General features: G+C 53.9%; 9 protein-coding genes across 9 annotated transcripts; 5 read left to right on the top strand and 4 right to left on the bottom strand.

The window, feature by feature from the left end:
* Nucleotides 1-1,856: 1,856 nt before the first annotated feature.
* Nucleotides 1,857-2,831, top strand: N7532_000972 (uncharacterized protein; the record flags this gene model as incomplete). The annotated part of the gene is made up of 2 exons (XM_056613466.1): nt 1,857-2,204; nt 2,268-2,831. 2 exons carry the CDS (start codon nt 1,857-1,859, stop codon nt 2,829-2,831), a joined length of 912 nt encoding a protein of 303 aa, XP_056478507.1.
* Nucleotides 2,832-5,758: 2,927 nt separating this feature from the next.
* On the top strand, nt 5,759-7,475 carry N7532_000971 (putative amino acid permease family protein; the record flags this gene model as incomplete). The annotated part of the gene is made up of 2 exons (XM_056613465.1): nt 5,759-5,918; nt 6,019-7,475. 2 exons carry the CDS (start codon nt 5,759-5,761, stop codon nt 7,473-7,475), a joined length of 1,617 nt encoding a protein of 538 aa, XP_056478506.1.
* A 1,598-nt stretch (nt 7,476-9,073) lies between these two features.
* Nucleotides 9,074-10,947, top strand: N7532_000970 (S53 family peptidase; the record flags this gene model as incomplete). Its single annotated transcript, XM_056613464.1, has 2 exons — nt 9,074-9,182; nt 9,248-10,947. 2 exons carry the CDS (start codon nt 9,074-9,076, stop codon nt 10,945-10,947), a joined length of 1,809 nt encoding a protein of 602 aa, XP_056478505.1.
* Nucleotides 10,948-11,650: 703 nt separating this feature from the next.
* N7532_000969 (carboxylesterase family protein) lies at nt 11,651-11,930 on the top strand (the record flags this gene model as incomplete). The annotated part of the gene is made up of 2 exons (XM_056613463.1): nt 11,651-11,696; nt 11,767-11,930. The coding sequence occupies 2 exons, from the start codon at nt 11,651-11,653 to the stop codon at nt 11,928-11,930; spliced, it is 210 nt and encodes a 69-aa protein (XP_056478504.1).
* A 250-nt stretch (nt 11,931-12,180) lies between these two features.
* N7532_000968 (uncharacterized protein) lies at nt 12,181-12,677 on the bottom strand (the record flags this gene model as incomplete). The annotated part of the gene is made up of 3 exons (XM_056613462.1): nt 12,181-12,368; nt 12,433-12,544; nt 12,612-12,677. The coding sequence occupies 3 exons, from the start codon at nt 12,675-12,677 to the stop codon at nt 12,181-12,183; spliced, it is 366 nt and encodes a 121-aa protein (XP_056478503.1).
* Nucleotides 12,678-13,825: 1,148 nt separating this feature from the next.
* On the top strand, nt 13,826-14,981 carry N7532_000967 (uncharacterized protein; the record flags this gene model as incomplete). Its single annotated transcript, XM_056613461.1, has 4 exons — nt 13,826-13,933; nt 14,011-14,249; nt 14,332-14,678; nt 14,731-14,981. 4 exons carry the CDS (start codon nt 13,826-13,828, stop codon nt 14,979-14,981), a joined length of 945 nt encoding a protein of 314 aa, XP_056478502.1.
* Nucleotides 14,982-15,177: 196 nt separating this feature from the next.
* Nucleotides 15,178-17,314, bottom strand: N7532_000966 (uncharacterized protein; the record flags this gene model as incomplete). Its single annotated transcript, XM_056613460.1, has 5 exons — nt 15,178-15,847; nt 15,898-16,636; nt 16,750-16,806; nt 16,863-17,161; nt 17,208-17,314. The coding sequence occupies 5 exons, from the start codon at nt 17,312-17,314 to the stop codon at nt 15,178-15,180; spliced, it is 1,872 nt and encodes a 623-aa protein (XP_056478501.1).
* Nucleotides 17,315-17,874: 560 nt separating this feature from the next.
* Nucleotides 17,875-18,333, bottom strand: N7532_000965 (uncharacterized protein; the record flags this gene model as incomplete). Its single annotated transcript, XM_056613459.1, has 1 exon — nt 17,875-18,333. One exon carries the CDS (start codon nt 18,331-18,333, stop codon nt 17,875-17,877), a length of 459 nt encoding a protein of 152 aa, XP_056478500.1.
* A 698-nt stretch (nt 18,334-19,031) lies between these two features.
* Nucleotides 19,032-21,059, bottom strand: N7532_000964 (uncharacterized protein; the record flags this gene model as incomplete). Its single annotated transcript, XM_056613458.1, has 7 exons — nt 19,032-19,343; nt 19,416-19,501; nt 19,554-19,843; nt 19,896-19,951; nt 20,003-20,398; nt 20,458-20,535; nt 20,589-21,059. The coding sequence occupies 7 exons, from the start codon at nt 21,057-21,059 to the stop codon at nt 19,032-19,034; spliced, it is 1,689 nt and encodes a 562-aa protein (XP_056478499.1).
* Nucleotides 21,060-21,133: the final 74 nt, after the last annotated feature.

The raw sequence follows: 21,133 nt of genomic DNA, 5'->3' as shown, positions 1-21,133 counted from the left end.
CCGGCAGATCAGATCCAGCTCAGATCCGTGGATGCGGCCATCTGACGAGACTAGCGGGTCTCCACCGGGCCGGGCACGTCGACTGACCCGGAATGCGGACGAAGACCGCGATGCGATGCCCGTAATACTGACTGGATGGGGATGACGGGTGTCAACGGTCAGCCCGCAGGGCGCTAGCGGGGTGGCTTGGGTCCACTCGACTCAATGTCGAGGTCGGCAGGCTAGGGCTGAAATCAAGATTTCTGCGCTTCGGGCGCGATCAGGATCCGCCAGGGGCGAGATTGATGCTCGATCAGCCAGTAAATTGGCAGTCTTCTGGAAGGGGTGTCGTGCGCAGGCGTGTCCCCGCGAGCGATGGCCTAACGCATCGAAAAGAACTGGGGTGAAGTCGTAGTGGTGAGCTGGATACTCGTCTCGCGGGTGAACGCCGTGGGACTCTCGATCAGGAGACCATCGCATCCCGAGAGTAGACGCACGGAAGGGTTCACCGAAGCTGGCGTTCCGTTTCAAATTCGTGGGCCTCACAACCGCGGTGTCACGAGGGCGAAGAGGAAGGAGAGGGTCGGCGGGTGCCGGGCAGGAAGGACTCGATCCGAGTCACCCCACGGCCCAAACAGGCAAGTGACAGGAGTGTTCTTGGGTGGAGCCGGTCAGCCAGTATTGGCGGCCTCCGGGTGGTCTAGAGATTATGGTGTACTGGTATGTATACTAGTAATGTGTATAGTATGTATAGTCTGTATGTATAGGAGTATAGGATGTATTGCACTGTTCGGCAGGGAATGTTGTCCTCTTTGGGTGCTCGGCGTTTCACGGCTGCATCGGGCGAGATGGGGGACCGCAGCTGCGGACAGCCTGGCTGATCGGGCACATGGGGACGGAGGATTGTGTCGAATGGAGTGTGACTGTACCATTGCGATGCAGAAACATACCTACAGAAAAGATCTAGAGCCGTTGCCACTGGGTTGAGTTTTCGGGGCTACGTTTAGCGACCGTGATGGCTGTGTATCGCCGTTTTGGGGTATGGGAACAATTCATTGTGGATCTCAGAAAGTACTTTTGAGCTCCCAATGGATTAAAGACAGCAAATTGACGGGCAAGGTTGATCGATCATCTTCACTTTCGCGATCATCACTTACTACTCGACGCAGACAGGCCGTCCAATTGTGCCGAGTCCAGCCCTCCCTGCGATCGTCTGCATGCAGGGATGGACGTGACAGGAAATGCATTTTCCCGGTGCATAAGGGGATATTAGTCACGGATACCTGGCTTAATATAGGATCACCCACCAGAAATAAAGTCGTTGGTACTCGTGGATCCCCGTTGGTGTCGGCTCCGAGACTCGGCCGGATCTGCCAACGGTTTCACCCTCGCGGAATCGCGTACATCGGAGCCGGCCGCAGACCAAAGTACACTCAGATCAGCATAGCAGACGCAGTATTGGGTGCGCAAAATAGTTTACGAGTATCAAAGGTGATCTCGGCTCGCCGTGCTCGTCCAGCAACCAGGAGGAGTGTTAGGCGGATACTATAGTGATGGAGTGGAGCTCACCAGGGTCTCTACACTAGGAAGACACTAACCAGGTCCAGCCCCTGACATCACTCTCGGCTCGCAGCGTCGGTTCTACGTCGTAATCCTGGCTGGGCCGTGACGAAGATCTGTGAAAATACTTCGTACCCTAAAGGGGAGGTATATAACCGGGCGGCCGACGGTAACCTAATGCTGTTCCACGGTAACCTCACCTCCGAAAGATTCGCCTCTTTTATACATCCATCTCCCACCCGATCTCATCGATCGTGATTCAATTCCCACACCTCCCTACTGCTAGTCGTCAAGCATCATCTCGACTACCACTCCCGATGTGTATTCCTCCCATCTCCACCATGGCCGCGTTTAGTCGACCGAATCCAATGTCGACACTCACGGCCGAGGACGAGCGGTACCTCAACCAGCAGATCAGCCCCCAGTCGCGCCCCATGGACCTCTACGGCTCCAAGGCCTCCGACCCGCTGCCAGTCAACTGGGCTTACGACAGCGGCATCGACCTGTTCTCCGTCAACCCGGCTGACATGGACCCCACGGCCTTTGACTTCTCTGAGATGACCAACGCCGATACCAAGGATCTCTTTATGGATCCCTTTGGCACCCCAACCGGCATCAGTGGTTTCACCATGCCCACCGCCGACGACGCCGTCTCGCCTACCTCCGTGAGTAACGCTTGCTACACCTGCTGGCCTGACTGAACCGCTGCTAACATGAACATCACCCAGGAGCTGGACAGCGACGATCAGACCTGGTCCACGGGCGCTCGCCCCTCAGTCGATCTGGCCCTGTCCGAGCCAGCGATGGAATCCAACAAGCCCGTGACCCGCAACGCCTCGCAAAGCTCATCAGCCCGCTGGTCCTCCAGCCCCAACATCAAGACAGAGGAAGACTACCCCGTTCCCCGGGTGACTCGCAAGCAGTCCGCGTCCACTGGCCGCAAGACCCGCAGCCTGTCGCAGGACTCGCGACACTCGTCGACCAGCCAGGATCCTCAGACTCGCAACGCCGCCAAGCGCGCCGCTCACAACATCATCGAGAAGCGCTACCGCACCAATATGAATGCCAAATTTCTCTCCCTCGAGAAAGCCATTTCCCCCGCCGGCGTCCACAAGCAAACCGCCCGCGCCGGCACCGCCTCGCTCAAGAAATCTGAAATCCTCACCAACGCCCTGACCTACATCGAGAACGTCCAGCACGAGAATCAGGCCCTGCATAAGGAGCTCGCCTTACTCAAGCAGAATCTACTTCCTGGCGGCATCTGGCGCCACGCGAAACAGTCTCGTGTTTGAGATCCTTTTCTCCACACTCGATCACATCACTGGCTGGTGCTGATTTCTTTCTCATGACCGTTACGAATCTGTATTTTAAGAGGCGTTGTGGCAGGTGGGCTTTTTGTTGGACTGGATCTGGCGTTCTGGATTAATTTGCATCGCTATGCTGTCCTCTCCCATCTTTATGGTCTTGCCGGGGCCTGGTGACAACAAAAGTGTTTTGCGTTCGTGATTCCCCATTATGGGTAACTGGTGTATCCGATAGTATTCCACATCAATGTAATTGCCAGACTCGGGTGATTTGATTCATTTGCTTGTTTTCGAAGAGCGGTGCGAGTAGACTTGGTCATGGGTGTAGGCGTAGCTCCACTGTGTTGGCTGATGTTCCCGATCGGGAAGTAGTTGCGCTGGACATCGGACGACGCGATCTATAAAGGTGAGTCCTGCGCTCACCAATTTATGATGTCTGCTGAGTGTCATTGACTTTTTTTCTTTTCTTCAAAGGGCTTTTCTTGATTTGATTTCAAGGTGGTGTCGATGTTGGATGCTATTGCCATGTCAAGGTTTGTCCCGTTTGCATTTCTCTGTCCGCACCTGCTCTCCTTGCTGTAAAAGTCAGTGAGCTCGTTCTTCCTCCATTGCAACTCTTTAACCTTTATTTTTGTCTCCTTGATGGTGCCACTCCATCATGATGACCAGTGTGCCCGACGACGCGAGATGAAATGAATGGAGGGCCAGCTCAGCGAAGTTCGATCCAGCGACGGCCCGGTTCGATTCACTAGCAACAGTCTCTCATGACCTCGAACTATGCCTAGACAAACGAAAAAGAAACTTTGGAGTGCGAATTCTTCTGTGTCGAAGCTTTTTTTTCTCTTCACGGACACACCACCGAGCCTTTCCCGTATGGAAAAGTGGCTCGATTGGGAACGCTGAGTCGACGGAACATGGTGAGTTGGCGGGCTTTTCAGGGTAGAGAAGAAGTGACCGAAGAGAGTAGCGTTGTCGCAGGCAGAACCAAGCTGACAAGTCGACTCCTCAGCATGATTGATAATATTGCGAGTCGACAGGCGTCCAGGCGCGGCACCCTAGTCACCCGACAAGCCACGAAGCCCTTTTCCAGCCGGCACTGAAAAAAAGACGCATCATCGATATCTGCGCGGAAAACAGCCGCAGCACGTTATTCATACCGTTATCAAACCAAAACAAATCGACTGCTTATGCAAATTTTCCACGACCATCCCCGAGCTCGGATATCGCCACGGATCCGTCTAGCCAAGGCCGATTTGGTTCTAAATGCCTAAATGGGTTTGGCATGCAGTGCAGTACCTGCATATCGTCAGTAGGACAAATTGCCCTACACAGAGTCTTCGGAGATATCGTGACTTCCATTTGCCGCGGGGAAGTTTGATGTTGTGTAAGTTCAGTCTCAGCCCGAGGAGAATGCTCGTGTCATGGAACCACCCCGCATTTCACATCCCCCCGATCCTGAGTCTATCTCGACTCCATCCGAGTGCACATTTCACAGCTTGAGCGCCGCGAAGGGAAAGAACAGGAGATTCAGCACCGAGACCGGCGGCACTAGCCAATGGTGCGCTGCTCGAGCTCCAGCTCTCGGGGACCTCTCCCGGATCGTCACGACTAGAAGACAGAATCTCCGTTAGAAGACTTCCCGTCATTCCGCGCTACTGGATGGCCGCCACGTTCATGGTCCCGTCTCCGTCCCCGGCCCCATTGCTTCTATGCGTGGGCCTGCTCCGCCCCCGGACATAGGTCTATATGCCGCGGACACATGCGGCTACTTGACGCCCGAGCTATCGTTTCCTCTTTCCTGATACATTTTCGAGAGGTAAGAACTCTGCTTGTTTCTTGTGTGGCGCTAGTCAGCTGCGCGGCTCTATGTTGATCGCCGACCCTGGTATGTATGCAATTGAGTTTGGACTGTCGCAGAGCATACGTCTAAGGGGGGAATATGGTCTTCGGAATTCGATAGGAATGTTGAATCCACCGCGATGATAGATACCAGCTTGATCCACGCGTGTTATCAGGGAGATATTGAAATCGAGATACCATGCCATCATCGTCATCATTTGTTGACCGGTCTGTCCTCGTTGAGGTTCAGCGGAGAATAGTCCGCTGATAGCTTATCGACCGCGTGGACTTGCCGTTTCCGGCGAGGATCGCCACCCGGCATGTTTGGCTGCGTGGCTGCAGGACCCTGACATTTACAGATGGTTCGCAGTTAGGCATGCGGATGCTTATTCTGTGGTCATCGAGTGTGGTCTAGAATGTAAATCATTGGAGTGCTGCGTGGTCAATGGGGGTGTGATAATGATAGTATACCAGTACTTAAGGTAGCTACGATACGGACATACTGCCGACAAATCCCACAGATCACGACCATTGCACCTTCTAGAATGAGCTTAGATATTTTGTACGACTGTTTTCTATCTCGCTCTGCTTTATTAATCGGCACGTCTAACAAATACTTCTAAGAGTAGTCCTTGAGCGTGCCACGGTTATCTGCCAGGCCCACTCCAGCAGGTCCTGCCGAGGCGGTTCCACGCGAGGCCCACACCCCGCAAGAAAAAACGTATGCGAAAAACCATCGACGATCGTTTTCATGACCAACAGCTGTGGCCGGCGTGACCAATTCCTGTCGCGCCCACTCAATCCGTTCCCTGTTGCGCCTGCCATTGGTTCACGGCCTCCATCCCGTCCCCAAGTTTATCTGCCCCATATTTTTTCTGGGGAAGAGAACGCGATACTGCGTCCGTGAGCGAGGGGCGCTGATCGTGCACCGCGGTCCTGTGCATCAAAATATACATATACCGTCGTGCGGCCTACCTCTACTGCCTCTTTTCCTCTGGCTCAATCTTCGGCAGAAAATGGGCGCAACTCCTATCCGCCTTCCCACCGAATTGTTCTATATTGCCTCGGGTTGAAGTATGATGGACGTGGAAACGAATTCGCTGCCCCTTAAGCCGCCGATTGAAGATGAGCAGGATGTTCAGGATGCGACGGATCTCGCTGCCATGGGCCATGCCCAGGCCTTGACGCGCAAGTTTAATATTTGGAGCATGCTGGCGCTGGCCTTTTGTGTACTTGGTAGGTGGTCCCCGCAGAAGCTGCCAGTGGTGGGTGGGGGGGGCGATAGTCGCCACCACCGAGGTGATGGGCATGATGGCTGACTTGATCTGATGTTCAGGAACCTACTCGACATTCGCGCAGGACTTGAGCAGTGGTCTCACTAATGGCGCTTCCATCACCATTCTCTGGGGTCTCGTGCTCGTCACGGCCTGCAATCTTTGTGTCGCCCTCTCGCTGGGTGAGCTGACCAGCAGCATGCCCACGGCCCTCGGCCAGGCGTACTGGGTGTATCGCCTGTGGAGTACGCCGCTCGGTCGATTCGTGTCTTACATGTGTGCGTGGATCAACACGTTTGGATGGTGGACCTTGACGGCCTCGCAGGTCGCTTTCATGACCGAGTTTCTGTTGGGTATGAAGACGATGTTTAACCCCGACTGGGACGGTCCCGACAAGGGCTGGCTGAACTTTGTCGTATATATTGGGGTCGTCTTCCTCTTGACTCTCATCAACGTCATCAGCTGCCGGCGGGAGCAGGTCCTCCCCTGGATTAACAACTTCGTTGGTGTCTGGTTCGCCGGTCTGTTCGTGGTGTTGTCAATGGTTATGTTGATCTGTGTAGGCGTGAAGAGCGACCTCTCTTTCCAGCCTGGAACATTTGTGTTTGGTCAGTGGATGAACGAGACTGGTTGGAGTGACGGCGTTGTCTGGTTTACCGGCCTTGTGCAGGCTGCATACGGTCTGACAGCCTTCGACTCTGTCATCCACATGGTTGAGGAAATCCCCGCGCCCCGCAAGAACGCCCCTCGCGTCATCTGGATGGCCGTGCTGTTTGGCGCTATCACCGGTTTCATCTTCATGGTGGTGTGTCTGTTCTGTATTCAGGATGTCGACAAGGTCACCAATGCCGACCTGCCTTTTATGGAGCTTATGCTCGAGACTGTCGGTCTGAAAGGTGGCGCTACCCTGATTGCTCTGTTCATTTTCAATGGTCTCGGCCAAGGAATCAGTGTCCTGACCACCGCCTCGCGCTTGACCTGGGGCTTCGCCCGTGATGGTGGCCTTCCTTGGAGCCGGTACTTCAGCCACGTCGACCCGGTGTGGCAAGTCCCTGCTCGATCGCTCTGGGGACAAGGCGTCATCGTCGGCATCGTTGGTATCCTGTACCTGTTTGCCAATACTGTACTGGAGGCCATTCTGAGTGTCAGCACCATTGCCCTCACCGTCTCCTATGCCATGCCCATCCTCGCCCTCCTCGTGACCGGTCGCGACAAGCTGCCTCCTGGCCCCTTCCGTCTTGGTCGCTGGGGTCCATGGTTCAACTGGGTTAGTATCGTCTACTGCATCATCACGACCATCTTCTTCCTCTTCCCTGGCGGTCCCAACCCCGCGCCCAGCGACATGAACTACGCCATTGCCGTGTTTGGTGTCATGCTGGTCATCGCGCTTGCCTTCTGGTTCATCCAGGGCAGCCGTACCTATCTGCAGACTGAAGACGCCATTGCGCAGATGGTCTACGCCCAACACCTGGAGGATAACGGGCCACCTGCCCAGGAAGTGCCCGTTGGATCCAAGTGATGTCCTGTGAAATTTGGGTAAAGTAGCAGGATAGATCAATCTCTGCGCGCATTTTCCATGCAATATTGTATATACTGTGGGGATACCACTATTTTTAAACATGACTAGTACAAACAATCAATCAGTCAATTCTTAGCTTGACTGGTTTCCCCGGATCTCCCAAAGATATGTTTGTTAGCCCCCGTAGATTGATGTAGTTGCTTTTCCGGAGCCTGGCACGTGCCGCCCCCATTGATTGTTCTCAGCTGCGGCTGCGCCCGCAGTCTCCTTTTCAGTTTGAACCACTCGACCAAACACACTACACTGATGAGTTACAACTGACTCCCGATCCGGGCAACTGCGAGATTAACTCAAGCTCGTCACTCGGAACATGCGGGTCCGCCGTCGGGCTCCGCGACAGGCGGGGCGCCGGAGATTCCCTCCCCCGCCATGTCCACCATGTCCATCATGTCTTGCGTGGTTCGTCATGTTCGACGGCGACCAGGCACCCGCTGCTCAAGCAGGCTCTCGCAGGAGCTCCGCATGGAGCTATGATTAATACCTGCATTGCAAGGCACAAACTGCCTCGATCCCGGCCCGGATTACCAGCCCCCAAGATCCAACAATTAGTGTCTTGCCCGCCGTCGAGCATGGATCAAGTCATTCATCGCATCCAGCCACTCGTCCAACGGGCCAACCGTTTCTACGACGCATGATCTCAAACCCTATCGCGTGCCTCCGATCGATTGGCATTGTTCCTATCCTTTGAGAAACCTTAACAATGCCCTGCAAATGCAACCCGCCCACACCAAATGATCAATTGCGCCAAGTGGGCGTCGCTTGGCAGGTCCGGATGGTCGCATTCTCCTCAGGCTTCCACCGACGCCCTGGCCAGCTGCTACGACCAACAACAGGGCCATATACGTAGGCCATCGCAAGGCTTCCTCCGTTTAATTTTAAGCTGTGCATGCGTGCAGATGGGAGATGCACGAGCAAGATCCCAGCCTCATCTGCCATGTCTTCCGACCCCCTCGCTTGTCTTGTCGCCCGAGTCGTGTGGGTCTCGCCCCTGCCGATCCTTGACGGAGTGGCGCTGTTCACTCGCGCTCAGGGTCGCATTGTCCTGGGAGAAAGGGAGAATACCAGGTCGCATCATTAGTCCTCCTTCGTCGTCATTGCACGAGTGCGACAGCCCGCGGGAGGGGTTAAGCAACACCAGATGCGACTACGCCGCTGCCTCTCAAATTGCACGACTGATCGATTGGATACAGGCCCGCCGTCCGGCTTGCTGCCGACGGATGCCCGACTGGCTAGGATCCACTGACCTGCAGTCGGTGGACCTGATATGCAAAGCCAGGAGGGAGTGCGACGGCCGGATGGCGGACGGAGGATCAATTCGCTTGGTTGCCAGAACGGGAGATTTGCTTTCTTCGCGCGACCCGAGCATTCTTGCGTGCATCGGACTTTCATTTCCCCCACCAATGCGACCATAATAAATAAACGCCGCGCCGCCCTTCGTGTCTTGCTCATTCCAGCCCCATTGCCCTATTTATACTCTGGTATCCGCGACTAATTGCGCGGTCTTGGGCTGGGTGTCTTACCAGTCGCTCCTTGTCGTCATGCTAGCTTCACTGTTCAACCGCGGAGCCTTGTCGTTGGCCATCGTGTCGCTTCTTGCTTCTACTGCTGCCGCAGATGTGTTCGAACAGCTGCCCGGTATCCCAGAAGGTATTATTGTCCCTGCTTTGGGTTGGCGAAGAACGTGGGCGCTAATTAGAATATCTCGTTCGTAGGATGGCGCTACAGCCGCACCCCCAATGGAAAGCAACCCGTTAAGCTCAATCTCGCCCTGAGCCAGCAGCGCCTGGAAGCGTTCGAGAAGACCCTCCTAGACATGTCGACCCCTGGTCACCGCGACTACGGCAAGCACTTCCAGTCGCACGATGAGATGAAGCGCATGTTGCAACCGAGCGACGACTCAGTGCAGGTGGTTCGCAACTGGCTCGAGGGCGCTGGAATCAATGATATTCACCGGGACGCCGACTGGCTGACCATCCACACGACCGTTGAGAAAGCCAATGATCTGCTGGACGCAAATTTCCAGTACTATGTCAATCGTCACAAGCATGTTGAGCGTTTGCGCACTCTGGAGTACTCCCTTCCCCGGGAGGTGATTCCCCATGTCAACCTGGTTTCGCCCACTACTCGTTTCGGCCAGCTGAAGGCCAACCGCGCGACCATGCACAGCAAGTCCCGAGTCGCCGATGAGGCGTTCAAGAAGGCAGCCCTGTCTCCTTCGTCCAGCTGTGACACCGCAATTACTCCCAAGTGCTTGAAGAGTATCTACAATGTCGGTGACTATGAAGGTCATTCGGACAATGGCAACAAGATCGGTTTCTCCAGCTACCTCGAGCAGTACGCCCGCTACCAGGATCTTGCTCTGTTCGAGAAGAACTTCGCTCCTTGGGCTGAGGGCGATAACTTTACTGTCATCGAGTATCACGGCGGTGGCAATGACCAGAACTCCATGTCTGACAGCAGCGAGGCCAACCTCGACCTGCAGTACATCGTCGGTGTTAGCTCCCCGGCCTCTGTCACGGAATTCAGCACTGGTGGCCGTGGCCCCCTTGTGCCCGACCTGGACCAGCCCGATCCCAACAACAACAACAACGAACCGTACCTGGATTTCCTGCAGAACGTTGTCAAGATGAGCAACGAAGAGCTGCCTCAGGTGATCTCTACCTCGTACGGCGAGAACGAGCAGAGCGTCCCTGAGAAGTACGCCCGGACCGTCTGCAACCTGTTCGCCCAGCTCGGTAGCCGTGGCGTCTCCGTCATCTTCTCCTCGGGTGACTCTGGCGTCGGTGCTGCCTGTCAGACCAACGACGGCAAGAACACCACCCACTTCCCTCCCCAATTCCCCGCTGCTTGCCCCTGGGTGACATCGGTCGGTGCCACGACCCACACTTCCCCTGAGAAGGCCGTCTCCTTCTCCTCCGGTGGCTTCTCCGATCTCTGGGAGCGCCCCAAGTACCAAGAAGAAGCCGTCAGTGCGTTCCTGCAAGACCTTGGAGACCAATGGTCCGGCCTCTTCAACGCAAAGGGCCGCGCATTTCCTGATGTCGCCGCCCAGGGCCAAAACTTCGCTATCTACGAGAAGGGCCGGCTTACCCGAGTCGACGGTACTTCTGCCTCCGCGCCCGCCTTCGCCGGTGTTATCGCCCTCCTGAACGACGCTCGCATCGAGGCCGGCCAGCCCCCCATGGGTTTCCTCAACCCCTGGCTCTACTCCAATTCCACCGCCGTTCTGAACGACATCACCACCGGTGGAAGCACTGGCTGTGATGGAAATGGTCGGTTCAACGGCCCTGCCAATGGCGGCCCTGTCGTCCCTTACGCTAGCTGGAATGCTACCAAGGGCTGGGATCCTGTCACTGGTCTGGGTACGCCTAACTTCGGCAACATGGTCAAGAACGCTGTCAAGAGCTCCTGATTGGCATTGATTTGGCGTTTCATTTTTCTTTTCTGACTTCGTATATCCATCCCGGAAATGTCGGGGTCTCTGATGCGTCCCGGCCGGTGCGCATAGATTGTGTTCACCGGATTTCCAATATATAATGACTTTTTATGTTCCAACCAGCGTTCTTGTAGTCCTAGTCCATTGTGATTGTACAGAGTAAGTTCTCTTAGGCCCACTGTAGCTGCGGTGTGGCTTGCTCGTGAGGACAGTCCGCATGTTATGCAGGTCCAGTCTTTTTTATCATTTCATGCATCATCGCCAATTTTTGCCTCGTGACAGTCGGCAGATTCAATCTAAACAATGACGCCTAGGCATACTCAAAATTGTGATTCCTCAATTAGCATACTCGGTCCTTGCGCAGATTTAGGTCGTTGCTAAATATGGGACTAATCGCTCGGGACGTCGTCGCGGACAGTCAAAGATACAGCTACAAGCGTTATTTGGGCTTCCTAGCTACAATGGACTTCAAATTAGTACGAAGCAGGCGCAAGGCTCATCAGTTCGACCATTACTGGCTGTAGTATACTAGACGATTCGGTTTTTGAAATCGTCTTGCCCAAGAGCAGGATGATGTCGCTTTCGTCGCCCCCCACGTCACGCTGGCCGAGTCTCTCAGCCCCACGGATCAGGCCGACTAGAAGAAACATTTGAACCCCCGAGCTACCTCATCTCAAGCATGCTGCTCAGCTTCATTGATACCCTGAGGCCCAACAACATTTCCAGTGAGTGAAATCACCCTTTGCGAGATAACCCCTCCCGTGCCAGATAATCTAAATAAACTTGTGTGTTTAGTCAATGGAACTACCCAGTGGCCTAATTGCGACATTGATAACCCTAAAGCGCTCGTCTTTGATGTAAACGCCACAGAGCTTTGTCGCCCTGGGAAGGATAACTTCCGCAGTGATGCCATCTCCTACTGGATGGACCTGTTAACCACCAATAACTACCCAAAGTAGACTGTGCTCGTCTTTCAAACGCCAATAGCGGAGATGATACAACATCTGGTCACATCTACGCTACCTCCCACAAATTAATCTGAGGATAGTCGAATTGCAAAATTCGTTCGAGATCAATTGGATCACAATTCTGCCTCTCCCAATCCTCTTTCTCATCGCAGGACTTTGTACATACGTCTCTTAGTACTTGGTTCTGGTTTCTCGTGTTCACTCCCCAATCAATGTGGATTCTTCCTAGATCAGACCATCTCTAGTGAAGGGCCGCCAAGCCTTGAATGATGCCAGCAGCAGCAGTGATAAATCCATTCTCCTTCATTCCTCCTCGGAAGTACCACGCTGAGCTACCCCACGCGATGGCAACAATCACAGCAGCCATTGCACGATTCAGGGACTCATCTAGATCTCCTGGCTTGGACGCCCAGTGGAGGTTGAGCAAGCCTGTCGAATGAGCGTTAACGAAGGTTGAGCGTGACATGATGACTTGAATGTAATGGGATAGTACCCGTCAGAACCAAGTAGGCACTTCCCTGGTACCATCCAACGGTGCTACAGGTGAAAGCAATGCCCGGGAGCGCTTTGAATTGTGCAAGCTTCAGGAAGTCCTGGCCCGAAAGCTTCGAGATAAAACACCGTTAGCTTCAGGAATTTGCGCGCTATTCTGGAGACACGCCCTTGACATACTGCGTGTCCAACGGCGAGCAAGAAAGAGCCATAGCCTGTGGCAGTAAGAAGAGTGGTGTTTGGCATCTTCAGTCACGTTGTTTTGCCGGATTTTCTGTGGTTATCACACGTTCCAAAAATGCGATGAAAGTATTCTCGTAATAATAAATGACAAACCCGGAGCAAACCGACCTCGCAAGGTACATATTCATAAGTTTAGAGAGGGTAGTAGCAGATGTCCCTCTGATGACTAACAAGCGGCGCGGAGTAACAAACCGTCCGTTTACCGAGGTCGAGTACTCGTGATAGCCATGGCGGAAGTGGGCAAGTGGAACAGAGGAGTCGCGACCGTGCTTACAAAGATCCAAAGTTGAAATTCAATCGGGAAGATTAATTATCGATAAGATCACAGATCTTGTACCCAAAATTCAGGAAAATTGATTCTAGAGCTCACCGCGATGCAATTGCTGTCCTATCACGTTGACCTGATCGCGTGGCTTAGTCACCACTTCAGCTTGGGCTCCATCTTCATGAGTCTGACGTTTTAAGTTTGTTTGTACTTGAAGCAGATTTGGGAAACCCCCGAAGTTTATGGGCCTTTACTAGTATTCAAATAGGGCTATTCGTTCCTGCAAGTGTGCCCTAGCCAGGTATAACTGTGCTCGCAATTTTAATTTTTTTCTTAGTACATATTTCATTTCCGGGTGTGCCGAACTCCCGCCGAACTGGCACCGGGAACAGCCGCGAAGCCAATGTCAGGAATGTCAACATCGCTGACAGCTACATGACTTGTCCCAACACTACTGCGAATAGTGCCACATAGTCCCTTGATTTACTGATTATGCACGGTCAAGTTTGAGTCACACAGCCTGCTCTGAACATCTGGCGCTTGGCATCTCAGGAGTTGTTGCGCATACGGGCTTAAATTGGCAAAGTATCCTGAAAATCGTAGAAATTACATTCTAAAAGCTCAACATGAAACATGACTAGCTTGACGATTTCATGTTCCATTCATGGTATCTGCAACCGTAAGAGCTCGATCGCCCAACTACGTCATCAGCCGGGGCTCCCATTACGTTAAGTTTCTGTTTTAACTTTGTCGCAATCGATAAACCCACTCTGGTGGGACACTTAAGCGACTCACGTGTTATAGGACAAACCCCGCAGATCAAAGACGCGAACACTTGGACTGAGCTTGTTTATTACTCCAAGTAATCCATCTTCAATCCCTAGCCATGGCCCCAACAGTTGCGGTAGCCGGCGCCACCGGCGGCGTAGGAAAGACCTTGGTCGAACAGATCCAACATGAGAACAAATTCCCCGTGATTGCGTTGACGCGACAGGTGTGTTCAATCAGAAACCTCCACGTCACTCCATACCGGTGGATCACCATTGACAAGCGCGCGTTTTGAATGGATAGGAGCACGTCGAGTCGCCTGTCGCCGGTGTCCAGTATGTACAGGTGGACTATGATGATGTCGATGCTCTTGCGCGACATTTGGAGGCCCATCAAGTCCAGACGGTGATATGCGCGATTGGCATGTTAGGAGATGATTGCTCCGAAGCCCAACTCAATTTGATTAATGCTGCCAAACAGGCAGCGAGTGTACAGAGGTTTATGCCCAGCGAGTGGGGCTACTATACTGTGACGCGCGAAGAGTACGATGCTACCACCCTCCACGAAACAATTTCTCCCGCAAGGCTCTTGTTTCTGTTGATATTAACGCTGACACACCTCCAGGAGGAAATATATCGACCCTGGCATTGACTGGTTCTTGACCGCCGCAAATGCGCTCAAAGAGAGCGATCTGAAATTTACGCGTCCGGTTTGCGGGGCATTCATGGACTTCTTGGGACTACCACATGCGCGATCAAATATTCCTCCTTGGAATATTGCCGTCGATGTCCTTAACCGAGAAGCGTGCATTCCAGGGGATGGTTCGACACCCTTGACCATGATCTACAGTTACGATGCTGGGACCTTTGTCGCCAAATTACTGGAGCTCGACGAGTGGCCCGAATTCAGCTTCTGTGCTGGGGAAGATACCAGTCTCGGTGAAGCCCTTCGACTGGCAGAAGAGGTCTGCGGTAGGTCGTCTCTTCCAACTGCATATAAGGTCCTATCTAACGCCCAGAGCAGGACAAAAATTCAAAGTCACCTATATGAAGCCGGAAGATATTGCCAATGGGGACATTCCTCCCATGAGGATTGCCGAGGGGAGTGGAATTCAGCCGGAAGATGCCCAAACCTATAATGTTTTTGGCTATCAGCTATATCTCGCCGAGGCCTTCCATTTGCCACATGAAGGACGCGTTGGAAATAGTTTCCCGGATGTCAAGACGAAGACGGTCAAGGAATTCTTGACGGAGACTTGGAGTGCGCATGTTTGATTCACCCGGTGCGGCGATGTTTTTGTATATCATCTACCTTCTGAATACGATGTTCAGTCAAAATTGATCAAAACTCGTCGAGTCGGTTTATATCTGCATCCTGGTGAAGTGTGTTGTGTATCGGTATACTCGCACTCAAAAGACCCTCAACCCCACGAACTCCGCACCCCAACTCTGCGACACGTTCTCCCCAGCCTCATTCCCGACAACGACCACATTCTCCCCATCCTTCCACCCCCACCAAGAACCCCAACGTGGCAGTATCCCACCATCCCTTCCCGGGCCCAAAAAGCTCACTATGCTTTCCAGACAACGGAACATCCAACCGAACAGGGGTACCGCCATTCACCGAGACCGTGATGTTGCGCGAGTTCGATCCGAGGCCCCAGGAGGTCGAAAAGGCGACGTCGTTGTTCGTGTAGTCCACTTCAACAAACTTGGATACTGATGTGCCCTGCGGCACGGAAGCGTGGATCGTTGCGGTTGCCTTGTTGGTGCTGTTTAGGTACGAGAGTTTTGAGCCGGTTGGTTTGCAGAAGCCTGTGCTGCATTTTTCGAGCGTCGCGGAGCCTGAGAGGGTGAATGAGGTGCTGGGGTAGTAGCTGCCGCCGGGTGACTGGATTTGGATTGAGTCGATTGGGATGGACGAATCGAGTTGAATTTGATTGCCGTTGCCGGCAGACAGGGACAGGGTTGAAGAAACAATCTCGTGAGATCGAGGGACTGAGATGGTTTGTTGGTCCTTGCTCTCCTCGGTAGAGAGCTTGATGTTTGTCTTTTCTGATGGTGTTTTTGCGAAGTGGACGGTGATTGTGTGGTTGCTACTGGTGGTGTTTGCATAGATCGAATCGAACGTGTACGTGGTTCTGGAAGCAGTCAGCATCGCATCATGCATTGCTGTAGGGGTTCGAAATACCCATCAGTCTTTGCAAAATTCTTCACGCTGTAGGTACCGCCAGCCACTGTATCCTTCAGCTCCAGAAGCATCACCCCGTGTGGCTGAACAGTAGAAGTATACGACGTCTTGACATCCTTCGTCGTCTTACCTGCCCAGATGTCCTTGACCTGGCCCGCAAACTGGATTCCAATGTCGGGGAAGTTGAGCGTGAGCTCCCGTGCCTCATCAGCCCAGTTCACCAGCGAAGCCACGGTCCGGCCACCCGAAAGAGGACCACTCCAGACGTCGTACGCCTCCTCGGACCAACGTCGGCGGAGATCAGCACTCCTGCCTAGAGAGTCTTGGTTGAGATCTATGACATCCTTGTTCGATAGAATCGCAAGAGATTCCTTGCTAATTGACGTCCGTTCATCTTTCAATGCTCCACCGATGACGAGCGGGCTCTTCAAAATGGCCCACAACGAGAAATGGGTCTGTTCTTCCGACGTGGTGAAGAGATCGTTCCCAACTTCGAGCATGTCCAAATCTGGCCATTGACCGGGTCCTGCGAATGATGTCTGCGGAACAGCTTGGTTGACGGTGCGCCAGATGGCGCGCCAGGCGGGGATGATGTCGTTGCCGATGCGCCAGGTGTTACCCAAAGCCGGTGCCCACAATGCAGGGAAGTCAATGCCCCATTCGCAGATCTGGAAGAGAACGGGCTTGTCCTGCGCCGCGAGTGCTTCTGTCATGTTCGCGAAGCGGGACGGGGGAGGTGCTGGGGGCGTAGTTGGTGTTTGGGTAGCCGGTGGCTGCGTCGGAGAAGCAATTGTCGTCTGCGATGGTTAGTTGCGAATATCCCTCGCTCAGTGATTATCAGGGGCGGCGTACACTTCAAAGCATCGATTTTCCACGATGCAAATCGGGCTGCATCTTCGGCCTCGTGGACTGCGATCGCCGGGTCAGCAGTAGATCTCTCATCCGGATTCGGGATAATAATGTACACAGACTGCCCGCCTGGGCGATATCTGTCTGACACGACTGGATCCCAGCATCTTCATAGACGCCAAACAGAAGACCGAGGTCGTGAATGTACTGTCCGATGGCATAGAATCCGGTGGGGAAGATGGTTTCGTTCCAGGTCAACGACCCGTTGGCAAGGCGATCGGGAATGGTCCAGCCACAGTCGATGGTCACGTAGCGATAGCCGAGTTTGTCAAGGCCCAGGTCGACGAGCGCTTTGGCGTTGGATTTGACGATTGTTTCGTTTGGAGAGCAGGCGTAGTGGTTGTAGGTATTCCATCTGGGGAGGTTAGTGGGGGCAAGACAGCTGCTGGTGGAGATATTACCCCATGGGTGGCGTTTTGGCTAGCCCGTTGTCGATGCGCGGGCTCAGAGCAGCACCCTGGGCTAAATCCAGGACGAAAACATGAAGCAGAAGCCAAGTTGGATGCATCCTCGCGTCAGTCGCCCACCGGTGCTTCGTGTATCCCTCTTGTTTGCGTACGTTCCAATTTTATAGATGAGCTCGGCTAATTAGTAGCTGGGGTGTTTGCTATTTCTCCGGGCGAATTTGCGGGGTTGATAGCTCCAAAACACTCCCCTCATAATTTGAGGGATCCCGGAAAATTGCCTAATGGGGAGGGGAGGGAGCGTTGCAGATACAAAGCAGGCGTGTCGATCGCGTCCGACGATCTGGGAAAAGGCAGGAGTTGCGATTCGCGCTTCGAGCTCTGGTGGACCACAAGCTCGGAGAAGGCGAGGGCGCGATGGGAAATTCTGGAGGCATTGGAATGCGAGATTGTACCATGTACAAAGTAAAGTAAGTCAAGGGTTCATTAAAATGTGTGCGAGGCTAATGCTAGTGGTACAGAGAATCAAAGGCCCCCCAATAGCGGAATCCAAAGTATGTCCGTAGTCCAAATCCGTGTTCTTTTCCCATTCATCAATCACCGTGTGTCCGTCCCTGCGGTCTTGCGGCTGTCATCATCACAGTATGCGCTGTGGAGTAATCGCTTAGGCGACGACGCCGGCGAGAGCGGAGCAGAACAGCATGGCGACCAGACCGAGGCCGGTCTTGGAGATGGGCTGGCTGACGATGGCCGCGCCGGAGGAGGTCGAGGTACCAGTGGAGGTGCTGGTTGAAGTACCGGTCGAGCTACTGTCCTTGGTGTTGGTCGGCTTGGAGGTGGCCGTCGCGGTGTCATTGTTGCCGGTGCAGAAGACGTTGGTGTAGTCGCCGCTCTTGGAGGTCAGGCAGCTGCGGAGTTTCTCGCGGCTCTGGTCCTGGGCGAGGCAGTAGATGTTGCAGTCGTCATTGTACTTGACGGGCTTGTCGCCCTTGCAGCACGAGTCGAAGGCATCGGTCATGTTGCCGCTGATGATGCCGGCGCAGGCGACATCGTCGGTGGGAATCTGCCAAGAGACGGCGCAGGAGGAGCTGGCAGCAGCGGCGGTGGTAGTGGTGGTCGACATGGTGAGATTTGACTGGAAGTGTAGATGTAGAGTGTAGAGTAGCTGGTGTGGTTGGAGACGGGAAAGGGAAACTGGCGGGTAGCTGAAAGAGGCAGTGGAGAGGGAGTGAGCGAGCTGAAAAAGAGAAAAGACTGCAATATAAGGCAAACGAGCCCACGGAAAGGTGAGACATGACGAGGAACGTGTCAGACGCAGCCCAACCAGCGGTGGAGCCCAGCTCCACTTGGCCTATTTACGGCACGCTAAGGCTGATCCAGTGACAGCACTGAAAAAGAGAACAATGAAAATGTTCATCTTCGAGTTGAATCAATGATTCTGCATGGAGAACATCCGCATCGGCGATCGCTGAGCCATCGATTGGCGAGTGCGGGGCGATGTGAGGCATTCGCTGCATGTTGGATATAGTTGCAAGCCACATGGGGAACCGCACACCTTAGTAGCGGTTTAGCTAATCACAGTGGCCCAAACCGCCGATCGGGGCATCGCTGCGAACAGACAGCCGATCCTCGCTATTATACCCAGGCTTATGTATAGTCACAAAGTCAAAAGGCTCGGGTACATTTTACATACAGTAGAGTACATACAGTAGGGCATATATTGGCATCCGATACGAGGGAGTACTAAGGTTAGCCGGTATCTGGCATCTCCTTGCTGATTCAACGCATCCTGCAAACGCGTTGCACCGATGACCGCATCCTTTACTGCTTGGCTTCTACAAACTCCTCGTCACCCCCTTTGTGCTTCTCATCCACCGGGCTTTCCATATTGACCAGCGCTAGCAGCCCGATTTCGCTCTCGATGCGATGCTTGCGCTCGGCGTCTGCAGCCGCTATTCCTGTTGTGCCGAACAGCTCGTCCATCTCCTCCAGCGTGCGACCTTTGGTTTCGGGCACGCCCCAGATGACGTAGAAGATCGCAATGGTGGTTACACAGCCGAAGAAGACAAAGGTTCCCACGGTCGATGCGCTAATGAAGGGGGAAGTGGCGGTCGCAACGGCAAAGTTCATGAGCTGGGAGATGTTAGTTCATCTAGCGGTCTAGTGGCCTTGCGCACGCTGGGTTGCAGGCGATGTGGCACTCACCCAGTTACTGCTTCCTCCTAAACTCACGCCCTTGGCTCGCATGCTCAGGGGAAAGACCTCGGAAGTCACGATCCACGCGACGGGGCCTGGTTGGGTCAGCCATACAGTTATTAAACCGGATTCTGCAGTGCAACGTACCCCAAGAGTAGGCAAAATTGATGACGAAAATCCACACAAACACAATCGCCGTCCATCCGGCGGCGCGATGCTCGGCAAACTCGCCCTGGTAGGCGCCAATGATGCCCGCCACGATGAAATGGCAGATGGCCATGCCGGCTGCACCCACGATCAGGATCTTCTTGCGACCGATCTGGTCGACCCACATGACAGCAGGGATCGTGAAGACAAATTCGACAATGCCGACAACACCGGTGGCTAGCAGGGAGGTCGTGTTGCCGGGAAGCTGCATGTTATCAAAGATGAAGGGGCTAGTAATATGTCAATTAAGAAAAGATCTAGTAGTTGATTGGAGAGACCCACGCGTAATAGTTGATGGCGTTGATGCCGTTCCATTGTTGGAATACCATGATCATGCACTGGAAGAGTCAGATGGGAGTATCGTATATTTTTTGAGCGATGATGCATACCGCAACAACAGTCCGCTTGAACAGCGACTTGTTCGTGACCAGCGAGGCGTAGTCGGCCAAGCCCATCCGGAAGCGACTCGAGAACGAGCCGTCCAGCCACTGGGGGTATTTCTCGGCAGAGACCTCCCTCTCGAACATATGCAGACTCTTGATTTCGAGGTACTCGATGCGCACGAGCATGTCGTCAGTTGAAGTGCCGCGGAGGCGCGCCAGAGTCTGTAAGCACTCCTCCTCGCGGTCGGTGTTCATCAGATGGCGAGGCGATTGAGGCATGAAGAGCATCATGCCGACAGCGAGGATGATGGCTGGAGCAAGCTGAATACAGACCGGGATAAGCCAGGCGGCATCTGATTGCGTGGCGCCGGTGCCGCCAATGTAGTTGGTGCCGTAGCCGATCTAGAGGAGGTAAGTAAAACAATCGAGAGAAACAAACTGGCGAGGTGTATAATGCATACCCAGAAGCTGACCATAATCCCAAAGGTAATGGCGAGCTGTTGGACGGCGACGAGGGAGCCGCGGATTTCAGGCGGTGCCTGCCATTGTTAGCGTCCCCGTGACTTCTTGATATTCTCAAGTCTGTCCTCACCAATTCTGCATTGTACAGCGGCACAATCATGCTCAGACTGCCCACGCCCAACCCCGTCACAAAACGACCACCAAAGACATAGTCCGCATTTTGCGTACAGGCCTGCACAATCACACCCACGCAAAACACCACCACCGCAATCAACACGGTCAGCCGACGACCGACCGCATCCGCCAGATATCCGTTGAAGAGCGTGCCGATCCACGCACCCAGCTCGAGAATCGAGGTCAGAATACCCTGTTTGATACCTGTCTTCTCGGCATAGCCCTGCGTGGCATCGACGAACGCGTGCATCGTCAAGATCTGCGCAAACATGCCCTGGTTATATCCATACACCAATCCACCGAGCGACGCAAACAATCCAATCGCAGATGTCTTCTTGTTACTGATCAAGCCCATGATGCCACCTTTGCCAGCGAGCTCAGCTCGCTTGGCCGAGACGACCGTCTCCCCGGCGATGGGAGGTGCCATGATGAATGCAGCAGAAAATAATCGACAAAGTCACAGCAAAAGGCGTGGAGACCTTCTCTCATTCACAGGCCTGG

This window comes from Penicillium argentinense, assembly GCF_028826775.1.
Source record: "Penicillium argentinense strain IBT 30761 chromosome Unknown utg000002l_segment0_segment0, whole genome shotgun sequence".
Taxonomy (NCBI): domain Eukaryota; kingdom Fungi; phylum Ascomycota; class Eurotiomycetes; order Eurotiales; family Aspergillaceae; genus Penicillium; species Penicillium argentinense.
This window is presented reverse-complemented; position numbering and strand designations above follow the sequence as displayed.